General features: G+C 48.3%; 1 protein-coding gene across 1 annotated transcript in view; it reads left to right on the top strand.

Moving 5' to 3' along the window:
• The first annotated feature begins 924 nt into the window (after positions 1-924).
• The window catches only part of LOC132584597 (vesicle-associated membrane protein 2), a 29,975-nt gene continuing 7,612 nt past the window's right edge, over positions 925-23,287 (top strand). The window contains exons 1-2 of the mRNA XM_060256499.1: positions 925-1,091; positions 21,682-21,850. Of these exons, the coding sequence (XP_060112482.1) occupies positions 925-1,091; positions 21,682-21,850 (336 nt within the window). The remainder of the gene's footprint in view (positions 1,092-21,681; positions 21,851-23,287) is intronic.

Below are 23,287 nucleotides of genomic sequence, written 5' to 3' on the forward strand. Positions count from 1 at the left end.
TGAAGAGATTTATTTTGTGCTTTGGGCTTTCTGAAGTGATTATTTTGGGCTTTCTGAAGCGATTTATTTTGTGCTTTGGGCTTTCTGAAGTGATTATTTTGGGCTTTCTGAAGAGATTTATATTATGCTTTGTGAAGTGTTTCTTCTGTGCTTTTTGAAGCCATTTATTTTGTGCTTTGGGCTTTCTGAAGTGATTATTTGGGGCTTTCTGAAGTGATTATTTTGTGCTTTGGGCTTTCTGAAGTGATTATTTGGGGCTTTCTGAAGCGATTTATTTTGTGCTTTGGGCTTTCTGAAGTGATTATTTTGGGCTTTCTGAAGAGATTTATATTATGCTTTGTGAAGTGTTTCTTCTGTGCTTTTTGAAGCCATTTATTTTGTGCTTTGGGCTTTCTGAAGTGATTATTTGGGGCTTTCTGAAGTGATTATTTTGTGCTTTGGGCTTTCTGAAGTGATTATTTGGGGCTTTCTGAAGCGATTTATTTTGTGCTTTGGGCTTTCTGAAGTGATTATTTTGGGCTTTCTGAAGAGATTTATATTATGCTTTGTGAAGTGTTTCTTCTGTGCTTTTTGAAGCCATTTATTTTGTGCTTTGGGCTTTCTGAAGTGATTATTTGGGGCTTTCTGAAGTGATTATTTTGTGCTTTGGGCTTTCTGAAGTGATTATTTGGGGCTTTCTGAAGCGATTTATTTTGTGCTTTGGGCTTTCTGAAGTGATTATTTTGGGCTTTCTGAAGAGATTTATATTATGCTTTGTGAAGTGTTTCTTCTGGGCTTTTTGAGCGATTTATTTTGTGCTTTGGGCTTTCTGAAGCGATTCTCTTCGACGTGCTTCCCCGTGTGTGTGTGTGGGGGGGGTCCATTCCCTTCTCTCTCCAGCCCTTCCTGGGGGGGGGGGAGGGCAGGACCCCCGGAGGAGCCAACATGGCGCCCGCCGCCTCCCCCTCCCTCCCCGCGCGAGTGCCCGGATGTGAGCAGCCCGGCCGCCATCTTGCCGCCTTCGCCGAGAGAGCCGCACCGTTCGGAGAGCGCGAGCCCAGCACTCCCTGCCGCCGCCGCCCCTGCCGCCCCGCCAGCCCCGCCGCGGAGATGTAAGTAGCGGCCCGTGCAAGGCGCCGAGGGGCGTGCAATGCTCGCGGGGGTGCAGAAGGGCAGGTGCACGCCCGATGGCGGGGCTCCGCCGCCTCCGTCCCCGCCGGGCGCCCATGGCTCCCCCGCCCACGCATGGTGGGGGGGAGGCTTGTTGGCCGCAAATGGGGGGGGGGGGGTTGCAATGCAATTCTCTCCCCCCGCCGCCCCGTTTGCGCGAGCTCTTGCCTGCAAAAGGCTTTCCTCTCTCTCCCCCCCCCTGCCTCCAGGGCGTGGGAATGCTTTCCACCTGCTTGGCCTTAAGAGGGGGTCTTGGATGGGGAGATGGGTAATCGGGAGGGGGGGGGGGAAAGCATTCCTTTAGATCTTAGTTTTCGAATCTCTGCGCGTGCATGCAAAAGGGGAGGGGGAGGGGGGGACCCACCGGTTGCATGCACCCCTGGCTTTGCAAGCCCCTTAGCCGAATCTGGCCAAACCGGGGTCCTTCCCATCCCCCTTTTCCAATGCATCCTCCTTCCCGGCTGAGGGGTGGCTGCCAAGGTTGCCTTTCCCCTAAACGCCAGGTGTCGGTGATGTCAGCGCCTTCCACTCACGGGTGGCTATGTGCAAAAGCCTCTGGACCGATTTTGCAGCTAGGGGATGTCGCCTGTTAGGAGAGGTGGGGGGTTCGACAATAGCCGACCCCGTCCTTCTCAGCCTTTCCCCACCATACAGTCTCTTTAGGCTTGCTTTGATGCTGCGTTGCAAATATTATATTTCAAATATATATATATATATATATATATATATATATATATATACACACACACACACACACACACACACACACACACACCTGTATGCATGGGCAAACTAACAGCTATTAAAAATGTATTCGGTCTGAATGCGCTGTCTCCTGAGACTCTACCACCTGCTCTGCTTTTCCTGCCTCTCCGCCCTCCTTTGCCCTTTAACAAAAAAATTATTTGCATCTCTTCCCATTCTCAGAATGCCTGGAGGAGGTAAAAAAAAACACGAGTCCTCCGTGTTTGGTAAAAATAGCCACCTGTTCTCTGGGTGCGAATGTTGCTCTCCTGTCAGGCTGCTGCGGGTGTGAGGCTGGATGTAAAGGGGAGGGGGGGGGGCTAGACGTGGCTGCTGCTCCCCTTGCAGCACATGAATGCCAAATGTGCTAGCGATTGAAATTAGCCCAGGGGGAGAGAGATGGCTTCCAGAGCATCCTCCGCCAGATGTTTCCTGGCTGCATCTGCTTTCATGCACGCATCCGGGGCAGGTTTTTTTCCCCCTTGATCAAAATGACCCTCAGCCTCCGAAATACAAGAACTTGAAGTGGGGGAGAAGGGCATGCATTGAAAACTGATGCTCCTTCTCTCCCCCCCCTCCCTTTACCCTCTTGCATATTTTTAGGTTTTGCCAACGCAAGCAATGCAGATGGGTGACGCTAAAAATACCCTTTTGGCAATAGGTGGTACCGCCGCTTTCCCTGCCATTGAATGGGGTCTTGTTTGTTCTGGGGTGTGTGTGTGTGTGTTGTGTCCGTGTTTTCCATCTTAGCAGAGCTGCTACCCTTCTTAATAGAAAAAGTCCTTGGATATGGATGATTTTGGACATTTTCCATCTGTCAGTTGCAGGTTGACTCCTCCTCTTTCCTCTGGAAGGAAAACACATTCTGGAGGAGGTGGAAAGCTTGAAGCCACAGTGGGGTGTGGGGGTGTGTAGATGGAACTTTGTGGGTGCCAAAAAAAAAAAAAGTTAAAGAGAGATCAATGTTTCCATCTGTTTGATATGGCCAGAGACCCATCAAGTAGTTAAGAGAGATAAAAGATGGATTTCTTTATTTCTTTGCTTTGCATGTGTCGAACAATAATGTAGCTCAAAATCCCTCATGAACAATAATGTGGCTCAAAATCCCTCATTCACCCATTTCTCTCACAGAGAGCTGTTTTGGTGTAGTGGTTAAATGTGCAGACTCTTATCTGGGAGAACTGGGTTTGATTCCCCACTCCTCCACTTGCACCTGCTAGCATGGCCTTGGGTCAGCCATAGCTCTTGCAGGAGTTGTCCTTTAAAGGGGCAGCTGCTGTAAGAGCTCTCTCACCCTCACCTACCTCACAGAGTGTCTGTCGTGGAGGGGAGGGGAGGTAAAGGGAATTGTGACCGCTCTGAGATTCAGAGTATAGGGTGGGATATAAATCCAATATCTAAAATCCAATATCTTCCAGTTGCGTTTCTCCCATGGGCCTCTGTGCTGTCTGCATAGGACATAGAATGGACTGATAAAGTACCTCCCTCCACAAAAAGTTGGATTGTTTTGTTTTTTCCTGCCAGTTATCTCTATTCTGTTATTGCACTTGGTCCATGATGCCCCCCTTTAAATGAAGATCTGAGTCCCCCAGTCCTTCATCTTAAAATATCAGAGTTGACATACTGTTACTATTTACTAGTTACAATCTCCTGTTTTATATTCCTATTGGTGATATTTATCAGATTTATGCATATCTGTACTGACAACTATAAGTAATTACTTGTGTTTTTAATGCCAATAAAGGTATATGTATGTATAAAATATCAGAGGAAAAACTGCCAAAATTAATTGGGGGTGTGTGTGGGATGGATTTGAAGGATCTGCTCAAATGAAATGTGAAATTACTTTCAAATCCTGGAAGGATTGCAGCTTTGGGTTAACCTTGATTGTGTTCTCTGGAGTCCTCTGCTTAATGGGTGTGGATCCTAGGAGATCCAGCCAGGACTCCTGAATCTGCTTCCTGAACAATTTCCCTCTGTGTCTTGGCCAGCAAATTTGAATTCCTCTTTGGCTACCTTTGATTGAATTAAACTTCCTGGGATTTGTATTTTAAAGCACTGGATATTGCCCTCGTGTGAAACAGCTTGTCTTCTTGCGGCACGAGTGATTTGGAAGAGGAGGTATTGTGTGTGTGCAGAGGGGCAGCTACTTCTGTGTGGCAGTAAGACTCTGGGCCCCTTTTGTGTTTCCCTAACCCCTTGCCCCTTGTGTGACGGCCTTCACAGTCTGCAACTACGCATCTCTGGATGAAGGACTCTCTCTCCCCCATACGTCCCTGTGAACCAGTTAGGGTTGTCTTGTTGCTGCATTTTGGCAGTTTCTCTCACCCAAGGGTGCCTGTTTGGAGTCTGCTTTAACCTGCTCCTTCTTTGTAGCGGGTCCCACATTAGACAGCAAGCTCCCCAAGGAACTAAGGGTGGGGGGGAAATGTCCATTGAAGGTGCAGCAAACCCTGTTTAATTTGTGAGGGCAAAGGGCCCTTAACTTGCCAGAGGTTAAGTAAGTCTCTGTTCCCAGGACTGTGAGATGATGATGATATTGGATTTATATTTTGCCCTCCACTCAGAAGAGTCTCAGAGCGGCTCACAATCTCTTTTCCCTTCCTCCCCCACAACAGACACCCTGTGAGGTAGATGAAGATATTGGATTTATATCCTGCCCTCCACTCCAAAGAGTCTCAGAGGGGCTCACAATCTCCTTTACCTCCCCCCCCCCACAACAGACACCCTGTGAGGTAGATGAAGATATTGGATTTATATCCCGCCCTCCACTCCGAAGAGTCTCAGAGTGGCTCACAATCTCCCTTTCCTCCCCCCCCCCCAAAACAGACACCCAGTGTGGTAGATGAAGATATTGGATTTATATCCCGCCCTCCACTCCAAAGAGTCCCAGAGCAGCTCACAATCTCCTTTCCCTTCCTCCCCCACAACAGACACCCTGTGAGGTGGGTGGGGCTGGAGAGGGCTCTCCCAGCAGCTGCCCTTTCAAGGACAGCCTCTGCCAGAGCGATGGCTGACCCAAGACCATTCCAGCAGCTGCAAGTGGAGGAGTGGGGAATCAAACCCGGGTCTCCCAGATAAGAGTCCGCACACTTAACCATTACACCAAACTGGCCCTCCACTCCACTGGCTCCAGATGTGCTTGGAACTGCACAGAACCTCACCAGAATGCTTGATCTTATTATTAGATTTTTTAAAAAGAAAGAAAGAAAGGGAAAGGCCTCAAGGCCCTGCCTAAAGTGGGATCATAAGAGATCCCATTGTTCCAAGCAAGGGGTAAACAAGCAGAGCTGCAGAAAGCCCAGCTTGGTGCGACCTTGCTGTGTTTTAAAACAAAGGCCTAGTCAAGAGATGAATCATCGCCCTTTTATCTGGGGTGAAGTCATTTCCCCCAAAGGCTGGTCATTCCTTGTAGAGGACTCGAAAGCTGTAAAGCTAGGGTGACCAACTCTGGGGTGGGAATTGTCTAGAGGTTTTTTTGGGGGGGACCTTGGGGGGGAACTCAGTGGGGTATAACGCCCATAGATCAGGGGTGGCCAAACTTGTTTAACATAAGAGCCGCGTAGAATGAACGTCAGATGTTTGAGAGCCACAAGACATAAATGTCAGATATTGGAGGAAGGGAGGGAGAGAAAGAAAGAAAGAAAGAAAGAAAGAAAGAAAGAAAGAAAGAAAGAAAGAAAGAAAGAAAGAAAGAAAGAAAGAAAGAAAGAGAAAGAAAGAAGGCAAGGGAGAGGTGGAAAGAAAGCAACTTTCTTTTAAGTGCGTTCTCAAAGCCACTGACTTGGAGAAGGGATTTAAAAACAAACAAAACAAAAGCCTTCTCCAAACTGGCTGGTGGATCAGTGGGGGCTTTGAGACGCAAGCCGTATGTGTGAAAGAGCCACATGCGACTCCCAAGCCACAGTTTGGCCACCTCTGTCACAGAGTCCCCCCTTCAACGCAGCCATTTTCTCCAGGGGAACTAATCTTGATTGTCTCAAGCTCAGCTGTAATAGCAGAAGATCTCCAGGTGCCCACCTGGGGGTCGGCAGCCCCTCCGTGTTGCCCACCAGTGAGCTTGTACCCCGATCGTCTCTCTTCCACCCCAGATGGAGGGGGAGAGAACACATCCGTTTAAATGCTTTTCTTGCCTGGTCACCTTGGGATGAGCAGCTGCAGGTGAACAGCTCTTTGCCGTTGTGAGCCGAATGCTTCTCTTCCCACGGCCGCCTGCTTCACCTTGAAGGCTGCCACATTGGTGCCCAGTCTGTGCCTCTTTGCCGAACATTAATAGCCGTGAGGTTCTGAGGTTGGAGACACGAAGCTGCCTTCCACCGATCGTCAACTCAGACGGGCAGTGGCTCCTCCAGGGTCTCAGGTGGAGGTCTTTCATATCCCCTTCAACTTGAACCTTTTAACCGGGGATGCTGGGGATTGAACCTGGGACCTCCTGCATGCTGAGCAGATGGAGCAGATGTTCTGCCGCTGACCCACGACCCCTCCCTGTTGTCACATATACTTCGTCATCGGGGGGGGAGAAGCCTGTTTTTCAGTAGCTGTTGGAATTATCCAGCTTTAATTGTGGCCGGATACGAATGTACTTCCGTTCAGGGACTCTCTGTGATAAATTCCTTAGACCAGGGGTGGAGAACGATAGCTCTCCAGATGTTAGAGCAGGGGTGGGGAACAGTGGCTCTCCAGATGTTTTTCAGCTGGGACTGATGGGAGTTGTAGGCAAAAAAAAAACAAAGAGAGAGCTACCGTTGGCCACCCCTGCCTTAGACTTATGTCGGTGATGGTTTTGAACTGATCTTGGTAGCAAGCTTACGACAGCTTTGTTATTGGGGGGGGGGGGCAGGGTTTCAAGGTCAGTCTCAATTTCTCTGGGGTAACTGACAGGAGCGGAGGATCTGGGGATTGGGTTGCCAATCCCCAGGTGGGGGCAGGGGATCCCCCGGTTTGGAGGCCCTCCCCCCACTTCAGGGTCATCAGAAAGCAGGAGGGGGGAGGGAAATGTCTCTTGGGCTCTCCGTCATTCCCTATGGAGACCAATTCCCATAGGGTATAATAGAGAATTGATTGGTGGGTAACTGGGGCTCTTGGGGGGCTGTTTTTTGTCGTAGAGGCACCAAATATGCAGCATAGCGCCTGGTGTCTCTCCTCAAAACAGCTCCCAAGTTTCAACAAGATTGGATCAGGGGGTCCAGTTCTGTGAGCCCCAAAAGAAGGTACCCCTATCCTTCATTATTCCAAATGGAGGGAAGGTATTTAAAAGGTGTGCGGTCCCTTTAAATGGGATGGCCAGAACTCCCTTTGGGGTTCAGTTATGCTTGTCACAACCTTGCTCCTGGCTCCGCCCCCAATGTCTCCTGCCTCCACCCCCAAAGTCTCCTGGCTCCACCCCCAACGTCCCCAGATATTTCTTGAATTGGACCAGGCAACCCTAGCTGGGGATGGTAGCTTTGGATCTTCCCTGTTGTGAAATAATGAATGGTGTGAGAAAGGGGTCAGAAGTAACGGGATTGATAGCATAGCACAGGCATGTATAGCAGGACAATCCCCAGGACACCTTTGCCATTTATATACATTCATTGTAACATTTCGATAGTTGAAGCAGCTGGTTTATTAATTGAAATCGACATCCCTGGTATCTAAGTCTGGCGGTTCAATATATCAGAACTGGCCACGTTTTCTCAGCCTCCTTATCCTAGCTGAGAAACAGGAGCCCAACTGAAAGGAGTGTTTTGTTTTTCTAATTCTTGCTACTCCAAACCCTGTATCCTAGCCTTTTTGCAGGTTTCTCTCAATTGTATTAAAACTACCGCAACGTTATTGCCGTACAGAAATAAACACAGGGGTAACCACGACAAACAGCTGAGGTATTATCCTGCTATGTAATCTCTGTATTACATAACACATCATGTTAATTCTTGTTTCAGATTTCTGCTTTGGTTTCAGATTTTTGCAGTCTTGGTGGGCTCTCCTTCCTTGGAGGTTTTTCAACAGAGGCTAGATGGCCATCTGACAGCAATGAAGGTCCTGTGAATTTAGGGGGAGATCTTTTTGAGTTTCCTGCATTGTGCAGGGGGTTGGACTAGATGACCCTGGAGGTCTCTTCCAACTCTCTGATTAACTTCCTGACCACGAGAGCGGTTCCTCAGTGGAACAGACTTCCTCGGGAGGTGGTGGGCTCTCCTTCCTTGGAGGTTTTTCAACAGAGGCTAGAGGGCCATCTGACAATAATAAAGATCCTGTGAATTTAGGGGGAGGTGTTTGTGAGTTTCCTGCGTTGTGCAGGGGGTTGGACTAGATGACCCTAGAGGTCCCTTCCAACTCTATGATTCTAATCCTATTACATTGTTTATGGGTTGTCCAATCCCGTTGATGGCTTTGCTGACCTAGCAGAATCTGCCCTGAGTCTCTGTGAGAAAGGCAGATGATAAATAATGGAACTAAATTAAAAAAGAGATAATTCTGTTACTGATTTTAAAAGCTCCATTTTTAATTGGTAGCGGAGCCAGTGTTGGAAACAACTGCTTAAGAAGTGAATTTGTTCTCTAACGCAGGATATTGTAAACAGCGAGGAAACTTCATGCACTGAGAATTGGAGAAGAGATATTGAAGATAGAAGAGATTGGATTTATACCCCGCCCCATACCCTGAATCTCAGAGCAGTTTACAGACTCCTATACCTCCCCCCCCCCCAAACAGACACCCTGTGAGGTAGGTAGGTGGGGCTTAGAGAACTCTCCCAAAAGCTGCCCTTTCAAGGACAACTCTGCGAGAACTATAGCTGACCCAAGGCCATTCCAGCAGCTGCAAGCGGAGGGGTGGGGAATCACAATATTGCTGAATAGATGCTACAATCAAAATATCATTGAAAATATTTGGCGCCACAGTGGCATTTTTAAGCACTGTGGGGGTGCAGTGCCTGGGATATGTTTTGTATGCTTTATACAAAATTTTCTGGCACATTTTCAGTCTGAAATGTACAAGGCTGAAGTTGGTTCCCCCTTCGTATTGAAGTTTCTGTTTTCAAATTCATCGGCAGGCACTGATTCTATCTGAACAGGTCTGCTCCTAGAATAAGTTCTGAACCACCCCTGTTTATGGAACCAGCAGGGGGCGCTCTGTAAGGAGCCGTGGAGTGATGGCCAGTTTGAAGTCTGGTCTTTTTTCTTTTCTTTTGCAAAAGACAAACGGAGTGAAATTTCAGAGGAGAAAAAAAAATCACATATGTTTTCGGGTTGGACGGGAGGGATGTGTACTTACCCTGTTTCCCATACTAATTTATGAGGAAGAAATCAGCAGTGGGCATTTGCTCACATGGAGAGAGAGAGAAACAGATACAGTAATTGGAAGGAAAACCCAAGCAACAGAAATGAGAACAGAAGAGAAGCCATGTTGGATCAGGCCAGTGGCCCATCCAGTCCAACACTTTGTGACACAGAAGAAGAAGAAGAAGATATTGGATTTATATCCTGCCCTCCACTCCGAAGAGTCTCAGAGCAGCTCACCATCTCCTTTCCCTTCCTCCCCCACAACAGACACCCTGTGAGGTGGGTGGGGCTGGAGAGGACTCTCACAGCAGCTGCCCTTTCAAGGACAACCTCTGCCAGAGCTATGGCTGACCCAAGGCCATGCCAGCAGGTGCTAGTGGAGGAGTGGGGAATCAAACGCGGTTCTCCCAGATAAGAGTCCACACACTTAACCACTACACCAACCATAAGAGAAGCCTGTTGGATCAGGCCAATGGCCCATCCATTCCAACACTTTGTGTCACAGAAGAACATAAGAGAAGCCCTGTTGGATCAGGCCAATGGCCCATCCAGTCCAACACTCTGTGTCACAGAAGAACATAAGAGAAGCCCTGTTGGATCAGGCCAATGGCCCATCCAGTCCAACACTCTGTGTCACAGAAGAACATAAGAGGAGCCGTGTTGGATCAGGCCAATGGCCCATCCAGTCCAACACTTTGTGTCACATAAGAACATAAGAGAAGCCATGTTGGATCAGGCCAATGGCCCATCCAGTCCAACACTCTGTGTCACAGAAGAACATAAGAGAAGCCATGTGGATCAGGCCAATGGCCCATCCAGTCCAACACTTTGTGTCACATAAGAACTTAAGAGAAGCCATGTTGGATCAGGCCAATGGCCCATCCATTCCAACACTTTGTGTCACAGAAGAACATAAGAGAAGCCCTGTTGGATCAGGCCAATGGCCTATCCAGTCCAACACTTTGTGTCACAGAAGAACATAAGAGAAGCCCTGTTGGATCAGGCCAATGGCCCATCCAGTCCAACACTCTGGGTCACATAAGAACATAAGAGAAGCCTTGTTAGATCAGGCCAAAGGCCCATCCAGTCCAACACTCTGTGTCACATAAGAACAGAAGAGAAGCCCTGTTGGATCAGGCCAGTGGCCCATCCAGTCCAACACTCTGTGTCACATAAGAGAACTCATGGTGGATCAGGCCAATGGCCCCTCCAGTCCAACACTCTTTGTCACAGAAGAACATAAGAGAAGCCATGTGGATCAGGCCAATGGCCCATCCAGTCCAACACTCTGTGTCACATAAGGACATAAGAGAAGCCATGTTGGATCAGGCCAATGGCCCATCCAGTCCAACACTTTGTGTCACAGAAGAACATAAGAGAAACCATGTTGGATCAGGCCAATGGCCCATCTAATCCAACACTCAGTGTCGCATAAGAACATAAGAAAAGGCATGTTGGATCAGGCCAATGGCCCATCCAGTCCAACTCTCTGTGTCACACAGTGACCAAAAAACCCAGGTGCCATCAGGAGGTCCATCAGTGGGGTCAGGACACTAGAAACCATCCCACTGCCCCCCCCCCCCAGCACCAAGAATAAAGAGCTTCACTGCCCCAGACAGAGTTCCATCAATATGCTGTGGCTAATAGCCACTGATGGACCTCTCAAGTATTGAAATCTCTTTTGGGAAGTTGGGAAGATTTCCTTTTTCTGTTTGTCTGGAAAGTTTGAACCAATACAATAAATTCCAGCTGTGTAGCGCTATAATAAACTGTTTTATGGCATTAAAGTGCAGTATTTCTGTGTCGTTATTCACTTCATAATCGCTACAGAGAACAATAACGTGAGAATCAACATGGGGAATATTTGTCGAGCTTGTGCAGCCAAAAGGCTAAATTCCAATGCCGTACACGTGGAATTTACCCTACATATTGATGGCAATAGAAGAAGTGTGAACTACAGTCGACTTCATTACCCACCATTGTCAAATTTCTGGAGGGCCTTCGTGGCAGCTTTTGGTACAACTGGAACTTTTTAGAAGATGATGATACTGGATTTATATCCTGCCCTATACTCTGAATCTCAGAGTCTTAGAGCGGTCACAATCTCCTTTACCTCCCCCCCACCCCAGCAGACACTCTGTGAGGTAGGTGGGGCTGCGAGAGCTCTTAAAGCAGCTGCCCTTTCAAGGACAACTGCTACAAGGCTGACCCAAGGCCATTCCAGCAGGTGCAAGTGGAGGAGTGGCGAATCAAACCCGGTTCTCTCAGATGGTAAGAGCACAGAAGATTTGTGGATGTTCTCTCCCCTCATTGGTGGATCTGTATAATATGGGATGTAAAAGGAAGATACAAATGATTTTAAGGGACCCTTCACATCTGGGCCACTTGCTATTTGAGATCTTACCGTCAGGCAGGCGATATAGAGTGTTGAAGGCTAAGACAAATAGATTCATGGGCAGCTTCTACCCAAGTGCCGTGGTTAGGCTAAATGCAGGGTTATGAATGGTTATTTGTTTTTAGATGCATTTAAATGGTCTATGTATATGTCCTTTTTGGGGGGGTGTTGATGTGTTGGTATGTTTGTGGAAGAGCACCTCATTTCGTTGCTCTCATTTTCTTTTTTGAGAACAATGACAATAAATTTATCTATCTATCTATCTATCTATCTATCTATCTATCTATCTATCTATCTATCTATCTATCTATCTATCTATCTATCTATCTATCTATCTATCTATCTGACATGTAGGGCGTTGGAATTTAGCCCATTGGATGCACAAGATCAACAATCTCCTTGTTATTGTTCCCTGCAGTCATTATGATGTGAATAATGACACAGAAACATTATACTTGAATGTAATTAAAACTTCTTTTATTATAGTGCTACACAGTTGGAATTTCTTCATTGCACTGGCTCTTTACCACCATGGGTTCTTTGGTCTGTATGTGGAGAGTCTGAAGGACAGGTCCGATGTGCAGTATGAGAATCCTGTGGGGTTTCTGGGGACCTTTTCTGTTTTTGATGCCTTGCCAGGGTAGTGTCTTGTGGTTCCAAGGAAGCAGGAGTTAGGGTCCTTCAGGACTGAGTTTGGGGTGCAGTCCTAGGTTTTTTAGCTGCTTAGCAAAATGAGCCAGTGGGATTTCCGGGGTCAGCCTACTTCGATGCCCTTTGCTCAAAACCTAAGCTATTGACTGGCATCTCTTTTGGCACCCAGCTTGGTGTAGTGGTGAAGTGCCCGGACTCTAATCTGGGAGAACCGGGTTTGATTCCCCACTCCTCCTCTTGTAGCTGCTGGAATGGCCTTGGGTCAGCCACAGCTCTCATAGAATTTGTCCTTGAAAAGGCAGCTTCTGGGAGAGTGCTCTCAGCCCCACCCGCCTCACAGGGTGTCTGTTGTGGGGAAGGAAGGGAAAGGAAATTGTAGGCCACTCTGAGCCTCTGTTCTTGAAAGAGCAGCTGCTGTGAGAGCCCTCTCAGCCCCACCCACCTCGCAGGGCGTCTGTTGTGGGGGAGGAAGGGAAGGTGATTGTAAGAGAGCCTGTTTAGTGTAGTGGTTAAGTGCATGGACTCTTATCTGGGAGAACTGGGTTTGATTCCTCACTCCTCTTGCAGCAGCTTGGGTCAGCCATAGCTCTTGTAGGAGTTGTCCTTGAAAGGGCAGCTGTGAGAGCTCTCTCAGCCCCACCTACCTCACAGGGTGTCTGTTGTGGAGGAGGAAGATAAAGGAGATTGTGAGCCACTCTGAGACTCTGAAATTCGAAGTGGAGGGCGGGGTATAAATCCAATATCTTCTTCTGTCTTCTTTTCCATAGGACACTTTATTTGAGGGATGTATGAGTTGGAGTTGGGGGAGTGGTTTGAAGCTCATTTGCGGGATAGGGGCTGGGAACCAATTTCAGCCTCATCCTCGTGCCCCAAAGGCTTGCAGAATAGAGGAAAAAGTCTTGTTGTAGCTGCTTTTGACAGGACAGGTGTTGTGTATGCTAATTTTTACAAATGTCAGCAGTTCAGAACTTCTCCTTCATTTCCTCCATGATTATGAGGACTAGAGATTTGAAAAGAAGAAGCCGCAGAGGAAATATTGTAGCCCAGGAAAGCAAGTCTGTTTATCTGCCTTCCCCCAGACAAATTTTAGGCTGTTATCTTCTTATTCAACTTCAAATGTGACAAACAAGAATCCTGAGCTTTTGGCCCTAGCTGATTTTGTTGGATCTGGTATCTCCCTCACCCTCACCACAGATCACTGTAAACATTTATAGTGTCTCATCAGTTTGTTTAAACTGCCTTTGTTGGCTGCCCTTTTCCCCTATGAATCTCAGAATAGGTAAAAGACATAAAATAAAATATATAAAGTCCATTAGAATTTTTAAAATCACTGTTTAGGACTTCAGGTATATGAACAGTTCTTAACGATGTCTTCAGCTGCCTCCTGAAGAAGGGTCTAGGTGTACCTCCCTCGGGGCGATTGTTCCATAATTGTGGGGCTGCCACCGAAAAGGCCCTACCTCATGTGGCCTCCGAACAAGCTTTGTTGATTGATGGGATAGTCCAGAGGGCCCCTCCCTTCTAATTTCTGGACCGGAACATACAGGAGAAGACAGTCCTTCAGATAGCCTGGTCCCAAGCCATGAAGGACTTTGGCAGGATTTTGTGCTGTTATAATTTGATGCGTGTGCAGAAGCTGTTGCTGGATAGATATGAGGTGCCTTTCTCTCTGCAGTGGATTTGGAGGATAGGTCATGGGTCACACCGGGCTTTTTGCTTTTCAGCAGAGGAAACTGGCAGCAGTTAAGGAGATGTTCCCAGCACCCCAAAAAGTCTCCTCTTGGGAAGACTGGTCTACAACTGCAAGAGTCGTCTGTGCCCTGCTAAACCCTGGGCGCTTCTGGCAAAACCTTGGTGGGTTGGTGGTGGGTTTTATCCTTTCCCATTATTCATTTTGTCCTTGCAGAACTCTCAAGAGCGTGGGATCTGCCTTGCCAGTTTGCCAGCATCTGCTAGCGCTGCGATTGTCCTTCTGCGTTCTCCTCTGGGAGTTTTTCCCAGGGTTATCTTTTATATCCAATTCTCACCACTGCGTTGTGGCTTCATTGCGTGTCAAAAAACGGACAGCAGGCCGTCAAAGACCCCAAGCCCTGCTTCTTTTCTCCTTTCGTGCTGTTGTGTCTTCTTGGCAACAGAACAGAGCTTTCTGTACTCCTTTCGGTGGTTTAGTAAATTCAGTATTTAGCGCCTGGGGCAGGGGAATGAAGCAGTTCTGAAGGACACTCGAATTGGTCAGTTCAGTGTGTGTGTTTGGATATTAATGGCATCTTGCATGATCCAGAACGACCAGAGGGGACAAAGTGTTTTGTGGGGGGGCAGAACCTCTACTGTATGCCCAGCAGAAGCCTAGATAAGGGGTGTCAAACTCATCTGTTATGAGGGCCGGATCTGACATAAATGAGATCTTGTAAGGCTGTCCCATGTGTGTACCTGTTTATGGTGTCAAACTCATCTGTTATGAGGGCCAGATCTGACATAAATGAGATCTTGTAAGGCTGTCCCATGTGTGTACCTGTTTATGATTAGGTAACAGAGATATAAACTTTATAAAGGACACAGACAAACACAAATATTTTTTTAAAAAAACCCTTTAAACATCCTTAAAATATTAGCACTTGGTCTTAAAGGTGCTTGCTTTGAGAGCCAGTTTGGTGTAGGAGAGCCAGTTTGGTGTAGTGGTTAAGTGTGCGGACTCTTATCTGGGAGAACCGGGTTTGATTCCCCACTCCTCCACTTGCACCTGCTGGCATGGCCTTGGGTCAGCCATAGCTCTGGCAGAGGTTGTCCTTGAAAGGGCAGCTGCTGTGAGAGCCCTCTCCAGCCCCACCCACCTCATAGGGTGTCTGTTGTGGGGGAGGAAGGTAAAGGAGATTGTGAGCCTCTCTGAGACTCTTCTTAGTGGAGGGCTGGATATAAATCCAATATCTTCATCTCTCCCATGGGGCCCAGGGAACTGGGCAAAGGAAGCTCTGGCTCTTTCCTTCCTTCCCCAGGGGACCAGGAGGGGGAGGAGCCTCAGCCAATAGAAGGAAGAGAGGCTTGGCTCAGTAGCTCTGCTGTGCGATGAGAGCCCAGCAAAGCAAGCGCTGCCTCCCTCCCTTCCTTCCCAAGGGAGGAGCCTCAGCCAATGGAGAAAATAGAGGCTTTGCTTTGTAGCTCCAGTGCAATTGAGCAAGCCTGGCAAAACAAGCTGTGATGCAGAAGGAAGCAAGAGAGAGGGAGAAGGAAGCAGATGACAGCCAGTTGCTCGGAGACCTGATCAAAACTCTCCGGGGGCCCAATTTGGCCCCCGGACCACATGTTTGACACCCCTGGCCTAGACTCTTGGATCTGGTTCTCACTAGCATGAGTTAATTTGTGTGTGGGTAGGACTGCTTCAAAGTGGAAGTTTGGAGCTCCCATGAAAAAAAGATTCACTCTGCATTGAAAGCTCTCATGTTGCAGAGAAGGCCGGGCTTGACCCCGTTTCCCTGAGAAGCTACTTTTCTGTGTGGAGGGAATGTTTTTGGTGTGGAGGATTGTTGTCAAGTTAGCCCCCACTTGTGGTCAAATGGCACAGCTAGGGTTGCCAGCCTCCAGGAGATCTCCCAGAGCTGCAACTGGTTTCCGGACAACAGATCACTTCCCTGGGAGAAAATGCCCACTTTGAAGAAGACTGCAGATTTATATCCCGCCTTTCTCTCTGAATCAGAGACTCAGAGCAGCTTACAATCTCCTATCTTCTCCTCCCACAACAGACGCCCTGTGAGGTGGGTGGGGCTGAGAGAGCTCTCCCAGAAGCTGCCCTTTCAAGGACAGCTCTGCGAGAGCTCTGGCTGACCCAAGGCCATTCCAGCAGGTGCAAGTGGAGGAGTGGGGAATCAAACCCGGTTCTCCCAGATAAGAGTCTGTGCACTTAACCACTTAGCAAGAGTGATGGCTGACCCAAGGCCATTCCAGCAGCTGCAAGTGGAGGAGTGGGGAATCTAACCCAGTTCTCCCAGATAAGAGAGCTCTGGCTGACCCAAGGCCATTCCAGCAGCTGCAAGTGGAGGAGTGGGGAATCTAACCCGGTCCTCCCAGATAAGAGAGCTCTGGCTGACCCAAGGCCATTCCAGCAGCTGCAAGTGGAGGAGTGGGGAATCAAACCCAACTCTCCCAGATAAGGGAGCTCTGGCTGACCCAAGGCCATTCCAGCAGCTGCAAGTGGAGGAGGGGGGGAATCAAACCCAGTTCTCCCAGATAAGAGTCCACACGCTTAACCACTACACCAAACTGGCTCCGAAGGGTATTATACTTTTGCTGAGGTCCCTCCCTAAGGTGCACCCCCCAATCTCCAGGGTTTTCCCCACCTGGAGTTGACAACTCTAGGTAGAAGCCAGGTACAGGTTTGCCTCAAGCAAACTGGGCTTTGAAGGTGTTCTCTTTTTTTAAAGGCTTCTTTTTCAAAAGATAAAACAGAAGATTATTAGGATGCAGAATTCTCCACTTCTCAGCTTCAGTCTTCTGCTGGTTTTATTTTGCATAACGGAACATCATATTCCCTGTTGACGATCAGATTCTGTGGGGTTGCGATAGGCTTTCGGTAGAGGCTGATGTTCAAAAATATATTTCTGTTCCTGGTAAGCTTGGGAGTTTTTTGGTGGGCTCTGGGGATGAGACAGTGTTGACAGAGACCTACCGCCCAACCACATTTTGTGGGCTCTGTTTTGCTCTTTCTCTGGTCCCCTTCCTAAAGTGAGCCGTTCTGTCACCCTTGGGTGCTGCCCCATTTCTTTTTCCTCCGGGGTGGATAATGTTGCTCCGTCCCCACTGGCCACTTTTGATCAGCAGCCTTAGCGTACTGGTATGAAAGGAGACACCTCCTGCAAATGTGTGGGAGCTAGGAGATATCTCCTTGTCTCTTCCTGAACATGATGCATTTCTCCCCCTTCTTACTCAGGGTGTTTTTAAATCCAAGGAGTTGAATGGGTCCAACGTCAGATTCTGGGTCTTGCAAAGGCTCTGTCTCGAAGAAAGGTATCTGGCACAGCTGGAGAAGATGATGATGATATTGGATTTATTTCCCGCCCTATACTCTGAATCTCATCGACTCAGAGCAGTCACAGTCTCCTTTACCTTCCCTCCCCCCCCCCACCGAACAGACACCCTGTGAGGTGGGTGGGGCTGAGAGGGCTCTCACAGCAGCTACCCTTTCAAGGACAACCTCTGCTAGAGCTATGGCTGACCCAAGGCCATGCTAGCAGGTGCAAGTGGAGGAAGAAGAAGAAGATATTGGATTTATATCCCACCCTCCACTCCGAAGAGTCTCAGAGCAGCTCACAATCTCCTTTACCTTCCTCCCCCACAACAGACACCCTGTGAAGTGGGTGGGGCTGAGAGGGCTCTCACAGCAGCTGCCCTTTCAAAGACAACTCCTGCAAGAGCTATGGCTGACCCAAGGCCATTCCAGCAGCTGCAAGTGGGGAAGTGGGGAATCAAACCTAGTTCTCCCAGATAAGAATCTGCACACTTAACCACTACACCAAACTGGCTCTCCAAATTCTGGGCACCTAAAAATCGGTGCTTCTCATATTCAGTTTGGGCAGTTTTTCTGGCTAATCTAGGTTTGTTTGACTCTGCTGCGGCCTTCTTACCAGGGATTAACTAAGGGGGTCCTCAACCTTTTTGAGCCTACAAGCAGAAGCCCCTTTGGAATTCTGAAACAGTGCAGTAAGCGCAACAGTGCAGTAAGCACAGTGGCTGCCCCAGAAGGCGGGGCCAGACCCACAATGGCTGCTGCAGCAGCTTACTTTCAGTAGCACAGCGGAGATCCTTGTCAACAGCCAATCAAATCTCCAGTAGCCAATAAGAAACTTTGCTGAGCAGAAGACTCGCCTGCCCCACCCACTTTCTGCAAATACTTGGCAGGCACAATGATAGCGCCTCTGGGCATTATGTCAGAGATTCCGGGATAAAAATACGGATCCTTCGCTCTTAGTTCTCCCCTCTAATGACAGCCCTTGCTTCCCCCCTGGTCAGCTCCCCACAACCTGTGGAATCTCCTGAGGACAAACGAGAGGACATTCTTTCTTCTTGGGGCCTGGGCTCAGACTGGCAGTTGCTGCGTCTGTCTTCTGTTTAATACCTAAAAGAAATTCAGAATTGCCTCTTATAAATAAAGGGTTTGGAGAGTCACAGTTAGCATGTTTTATTCTCGGAATGACACGTGGTCATTTTTTCCTTAAATTTTCCTGCAAGTTGTAGTGGGAAGGGCTGTGTTTGCATTTGTGAGAGGCCCTGGAAAGAAAATATTGAAGATGAAGAAGATATTGGATTTATATCCCGCCCTCCACGCCGAATTGTCTCAGAGCGGCTCACAATCTCCTTTCCCTTCCTCCCCCCCCACAACAGACACCCTGTGAGGTAGATGAAGATATTGGATTTATATCCCGCCCTCCTCTCCGAAGAGTCTCAGAGCAGCTCACAATCTCCTTTCCCTTCCTCCCCCACAACAGACACCCTGTGAGGTAGATGAAGATACTGGATTTATATCCCGCCCTCCACTCCGAAGAGTCTCAGAGCGGCTCACAATCTCCTTTCCCTTCCTCCCCCACAACAGACACCCTGTGAGGTAGATGAAGATATTGGATTTATATCCCGCCCTCCACTCCGGAGAGTCTCAGAGCGGCTCACAATCTCCTTTCCCTTCCTCCCCCACAACAGACACCCTGTGAGGTAGATGAAGATATTGGATTTATATCCCGCCCTCCACTCCGGAGAGTCTCAGAGCGGCTCACAATCTCCTTTCCCTTCCTCCCCCACAACAGACACCTTGTGAGGTAGATGAAGATATTGGATTTATATCCCGCCCTCCACTCCGGAGAGTCTCAGAGCGGCTCACAATCTCCTTTCCCTTCCTCCCCCACAACAGACACCCTGTGAGGTAGATGAAGATATTGGATTTATATCCCGCCCTCCACTCTGAAGAGTCTCAGAGCGGCTCACAATCTCCTTTCCCTTCCTCCCCCACAACAGACACCCTGTGAAGTAGATGAAGATACTGGATTTATTTCCCGCCCTCCACTCCAAAGAGTCTCAGAGCGGCTCACAATCTCCTTTCCCTTCCTCCCCCACAACAGACACCCTGTGAGGTAGATGAAGATATTGGATTTATATCCCGCCCTCCACTCCGAAGAGTCTCAGAGCGGCCCACAATCTCTTTTCCCTTCCTCCCCCACAACAGACACCCTGTGAAGTAGATGAAGATATTGGATTTATATCCTGCCCTCCACTCCGAAGAGTCTCAGTGTGCCTCACAATCTCGTTTACCTTCCTCCCCCCACAATAGACACCCTGTGAAGTAGATGAAGATATTGGATTTATATCCCGCCCTCCACTCCGAAGAGTCTCAGAGCGACTCACAATCTCCTTTACCTCCCCCCCCCACAACAGACACCCTGTGAGGTGGGTGGGGCTGAGAGGGCTCTCACAGCACCTGCCCTTTCAAGGACAACTCCTGTAATAGCTATGGCTGACCTGAGGCCATTCCAGCAGTTGTAAGTTGATTGGGACATGATTAGGCATATGCTGAGCTCTTTAGTTCCATGTACACAGGCTTAGTGCCTGTAAGGAACTGCACAAGAGGAAGAAACCATTTGGAGATACCATTCTCTCCCCCCCCCCCACCCCAGTATTCTGTACTCTCTTAAGAACTCTTAGGCTAAATTCCTTCCTCCTTTTCTTCAGTGGATGAGTCTGAGCTGCACTCAGAATTCTTTGCCTTCTAGAACAGGGGTGTCAAACTCATTTGCTTTGAGGGCCAGATCTTGACCTGGGCCAAAATGTAATGCCAGGTCAGGGAGATATAAACTTTATAAAGGATACAGACACACACACACAACTAAGCATAATCCACCTCACTGGGTTGCTGTGCCTCAGCCAACAGAAGGAAGAGAGGCTTGGCTCAGTAATTCTGCTGTGCAATTGAGAGAGAATAGAATACAATCTGAGAGAGGTCGCTATAATGGATAACACAACAAAAAATACAACTAGTGACCAATTTACTAAGAAATATATAGAAACCAGTCCAAATGTCCAAAACATGTACATTCAAATCCCGAAGTAGTGTGGTGACAAGCCAATCGATTAAGTACGCGTTTCTTTCCAGTCTTCATCAGACCTGGGACCAATATTTATTCAATTATATAGATTCTTTACATAATTTTTAAAAAAGGGGGACGCAGAGCATCTCCAACAGCAATTTCACATCTCTTGCAGCTCAATATGAGGGCTTCTTGCGTCCCCTTTTTAAAAAAAATTATGTAAAGAATCTATATAATTGAATCAATATTGGTCCCAGGTCTGATGAAGACTGGAAAGAAACAAGTACTTAATCGATTGGCTTGTCACCACACTACTTTGGGACTTGAATGTACATGTTTTGGACATTTGGACTGGTTTCTATATATTTCTTAGTAAATTGATCACTAGCTTGCATTTTATGTTGTGCAATTGAAAGAGCCTGGCATAACTAGCTCTCCTTCCCCCACTTCCTCCCCAAGGGAAGAGCTTTGCTCTGTTGCTCCTGTGCGATTGAGCAAGCCTGGCAAAGCAAGCTGTGATGCAGAAGGGAGCAAGAGAGGGAGAAGGAAGCGGACGACAGTGAGTGGCTCGTGGGCCTGATAGGAGCCTTCCAGGGGGGCTGCGTGTTTGACAGCCCTGTTCTAGAACTTCTCAGAATCATGCTGATTTTTGTTTTTCTTTGCTTGGTTAACTAACCCATATTGTGCTGCATATCTGGGAGGCCTCTGTGTTGTTTGTGGGTATCCCCTTTGTGCTCTTTTCTGTGATGGATAGCGGGACCAGCTAGATTCTTGTAAATATATTGATGGATTCTCCAGCATCAGAAGCTGAGTTGCATGCTGTAAGCTACACTTGGTGACTCGGGGAGCTCTAACCAGATCTCTGATCTTGCCTAAGCCCAGTGTAGTGATGGTGGTGGTTTGTTCATACCCCTACCCCACCATTGGCTGGAATAGAAAAGCTCGCCTGAGGACTGCATCCTCTCATATGGCTCCACCCAGAATTGGAAACCCACCAGTTAAGCCCCATTTTGGGGCAGAAGCATGGACTTCTCTGTGGTGACCCCTGCACTGTGGAACGCCCTTCCCCTGCATGCTATCTGGCTACCACTTCATAAGCCGGTCATGCTGTCAAGGGTTAACTTAGACTCTGTGGCTTCGGTCTACTTATTTTTATTATTGTCTTCCATTTCTAAATTAGATCTGACTTGTTTTGAAGTTGGGAAAGCAGTAACTCGGTTTCATACATGATGTGTGAACGTTAATCACTTTGGGGGAGTTTGCAAGATCTGGTATGAACACTGGGCATTATTTATGGACCTCCCCTCTAAGACTGTCACAGCATCGATGGATTAATGGCATGAATACTAATGAGTTAAAGACAGGTTAAAGACCCATAATGCTTTGTGTTCTCTACAGAGCGATGCTCCTAAAAGAGAACTGTACAAAAGTGCGGGGGACTAAATTGCTCTTTTCCTCCCCACAGGTCAGCTCCCGCTGCTGCTGCACCCCCCGCCGCTGGAGGAGAGGGGGGTGGCCCTCCTCCCCCACCCCCCAACCTCACCAGTAACAGACGACTCCAGCAAACGCAGGCGCAGGTTGATGAGGTGAGAAGCTGATGGCCCTGCCTTGCGCAGGGAGGGGTGGGAATCCGGAGAGCCGAAAGATAAGTTCTCGATGACCCCAGCATAAGAACACAAGAGAAGCCATGTTGGATCAGGCCAAAGGCCCATCCAGTCCAACACTCTGTGTCACATAAGAACACAAGAGAAGCCATGTTAGATCAGGCCAGTGGCCCATCCAATCCAACACTCTGTGTCACGCAGGGGCCAAAAAAATCAGGTGCCATCAGGAGGTCCATCGGAGGGGCCAGGACACTAGAAAGCCTCCCACTATGCCACCCAAGCACCAAGTATACAGAGCATCACTTGTCCCAGACATGAGGACATAAGAGAAGCCATGTTGGATCAGGCCAATGGCCCATCCAGTCCAACACTCTGTGACACACAGTGGCCAGAAAACCCAAGTGCCATCAGGAGGTAGACCAGGACACTAGAAGCCCTCCCACTGTGCCCCCCAAGCACCAAGAATATAGAGCATCACTTGCCCCAGACATAAGGACATAAGGGAATCCATGTTGGATCAAGCCAATGGCCCATCCAGTCCAACATTCTGTATAACATAAGGACATAAGAGAAGCCCTGTTGGATCAGGCCAAAGGTACATCCAGTCCAACACTCCGTGTCACATAAGAACAGAAGAGAAGCCATGTTGGATCAGGCCAATGGCCCACCCAGTCCAACACTCTGTCACAAAAGAACATAAGAGAAGCCATGTTGGATCAGGCCAATGGCCCATCCAGTCTGACACTCTGTGTCACATAAGAACATAAGAGAAGCCATGTTGGATCAGGCCAATGGCCCATCCAGTCCAACACTCTGTGTCACATAAGAACATAAGAGAAGCCATGTTGGATCAGGCCAGTGGCCCATCCAGTCCAACACTCTGTCACATAAGAACATAAGAGAAGCCATGTTGGATCAGGCCAATGGCCCATCCAGTCTGACACTCTGTGTCACATAAGAACATAAGAGAAGCCATGTTGGATCAGGCCAATGGCCCATCCAATCCGACACTCTGTGTCACATAAGAACATAAGAGAAGCCATGTTGGATCAGGCCAATGGCCTATCCAGTTCAACACTCTTTGTCACATAAGAACATAAGAGAAGTCATGTTGGATCAGGCCAGTGGCCCATCCAGTCCAACACTCTGTGTCACATAAGAACATAAGGGAAGCCATGTTGGATCAGGCCAATGGCCTATCCAGTCCAACACTCTTTGTCACATAAGAACATAAGAGAAGCCATGTTGGATCAGGTCAATGGCCCATCCATTCCAACACTCTGTGTCACACAGTGGCCACATATATTTACACACTGTGGCTAATAGCCACTGATGGACCTCTGCTCCATATTTTTATCTAACCCCCTCTTGAATCTGGCTATGCTTGTAGCCACCACCACCTCCTGTGGCAGTGAATTC

This window comes from Heteronotia binoei, chromosome 15 (genome assembly GCF_032191835.1).
Source record: "Heteronotia binoei isolate CCM8104 ecotype False Entrance Well chromosome 15, APGP_CSIRO_Hbin_v1, whole genome shotgun sequence".
Taxonomy (NCBI): domain Eukaryota; kingdom Metazoa; phylum Chordata; class Lepidosauria; order Squamata; family Gekkonidae; genus Heteronotia; species Heteronotia binoei.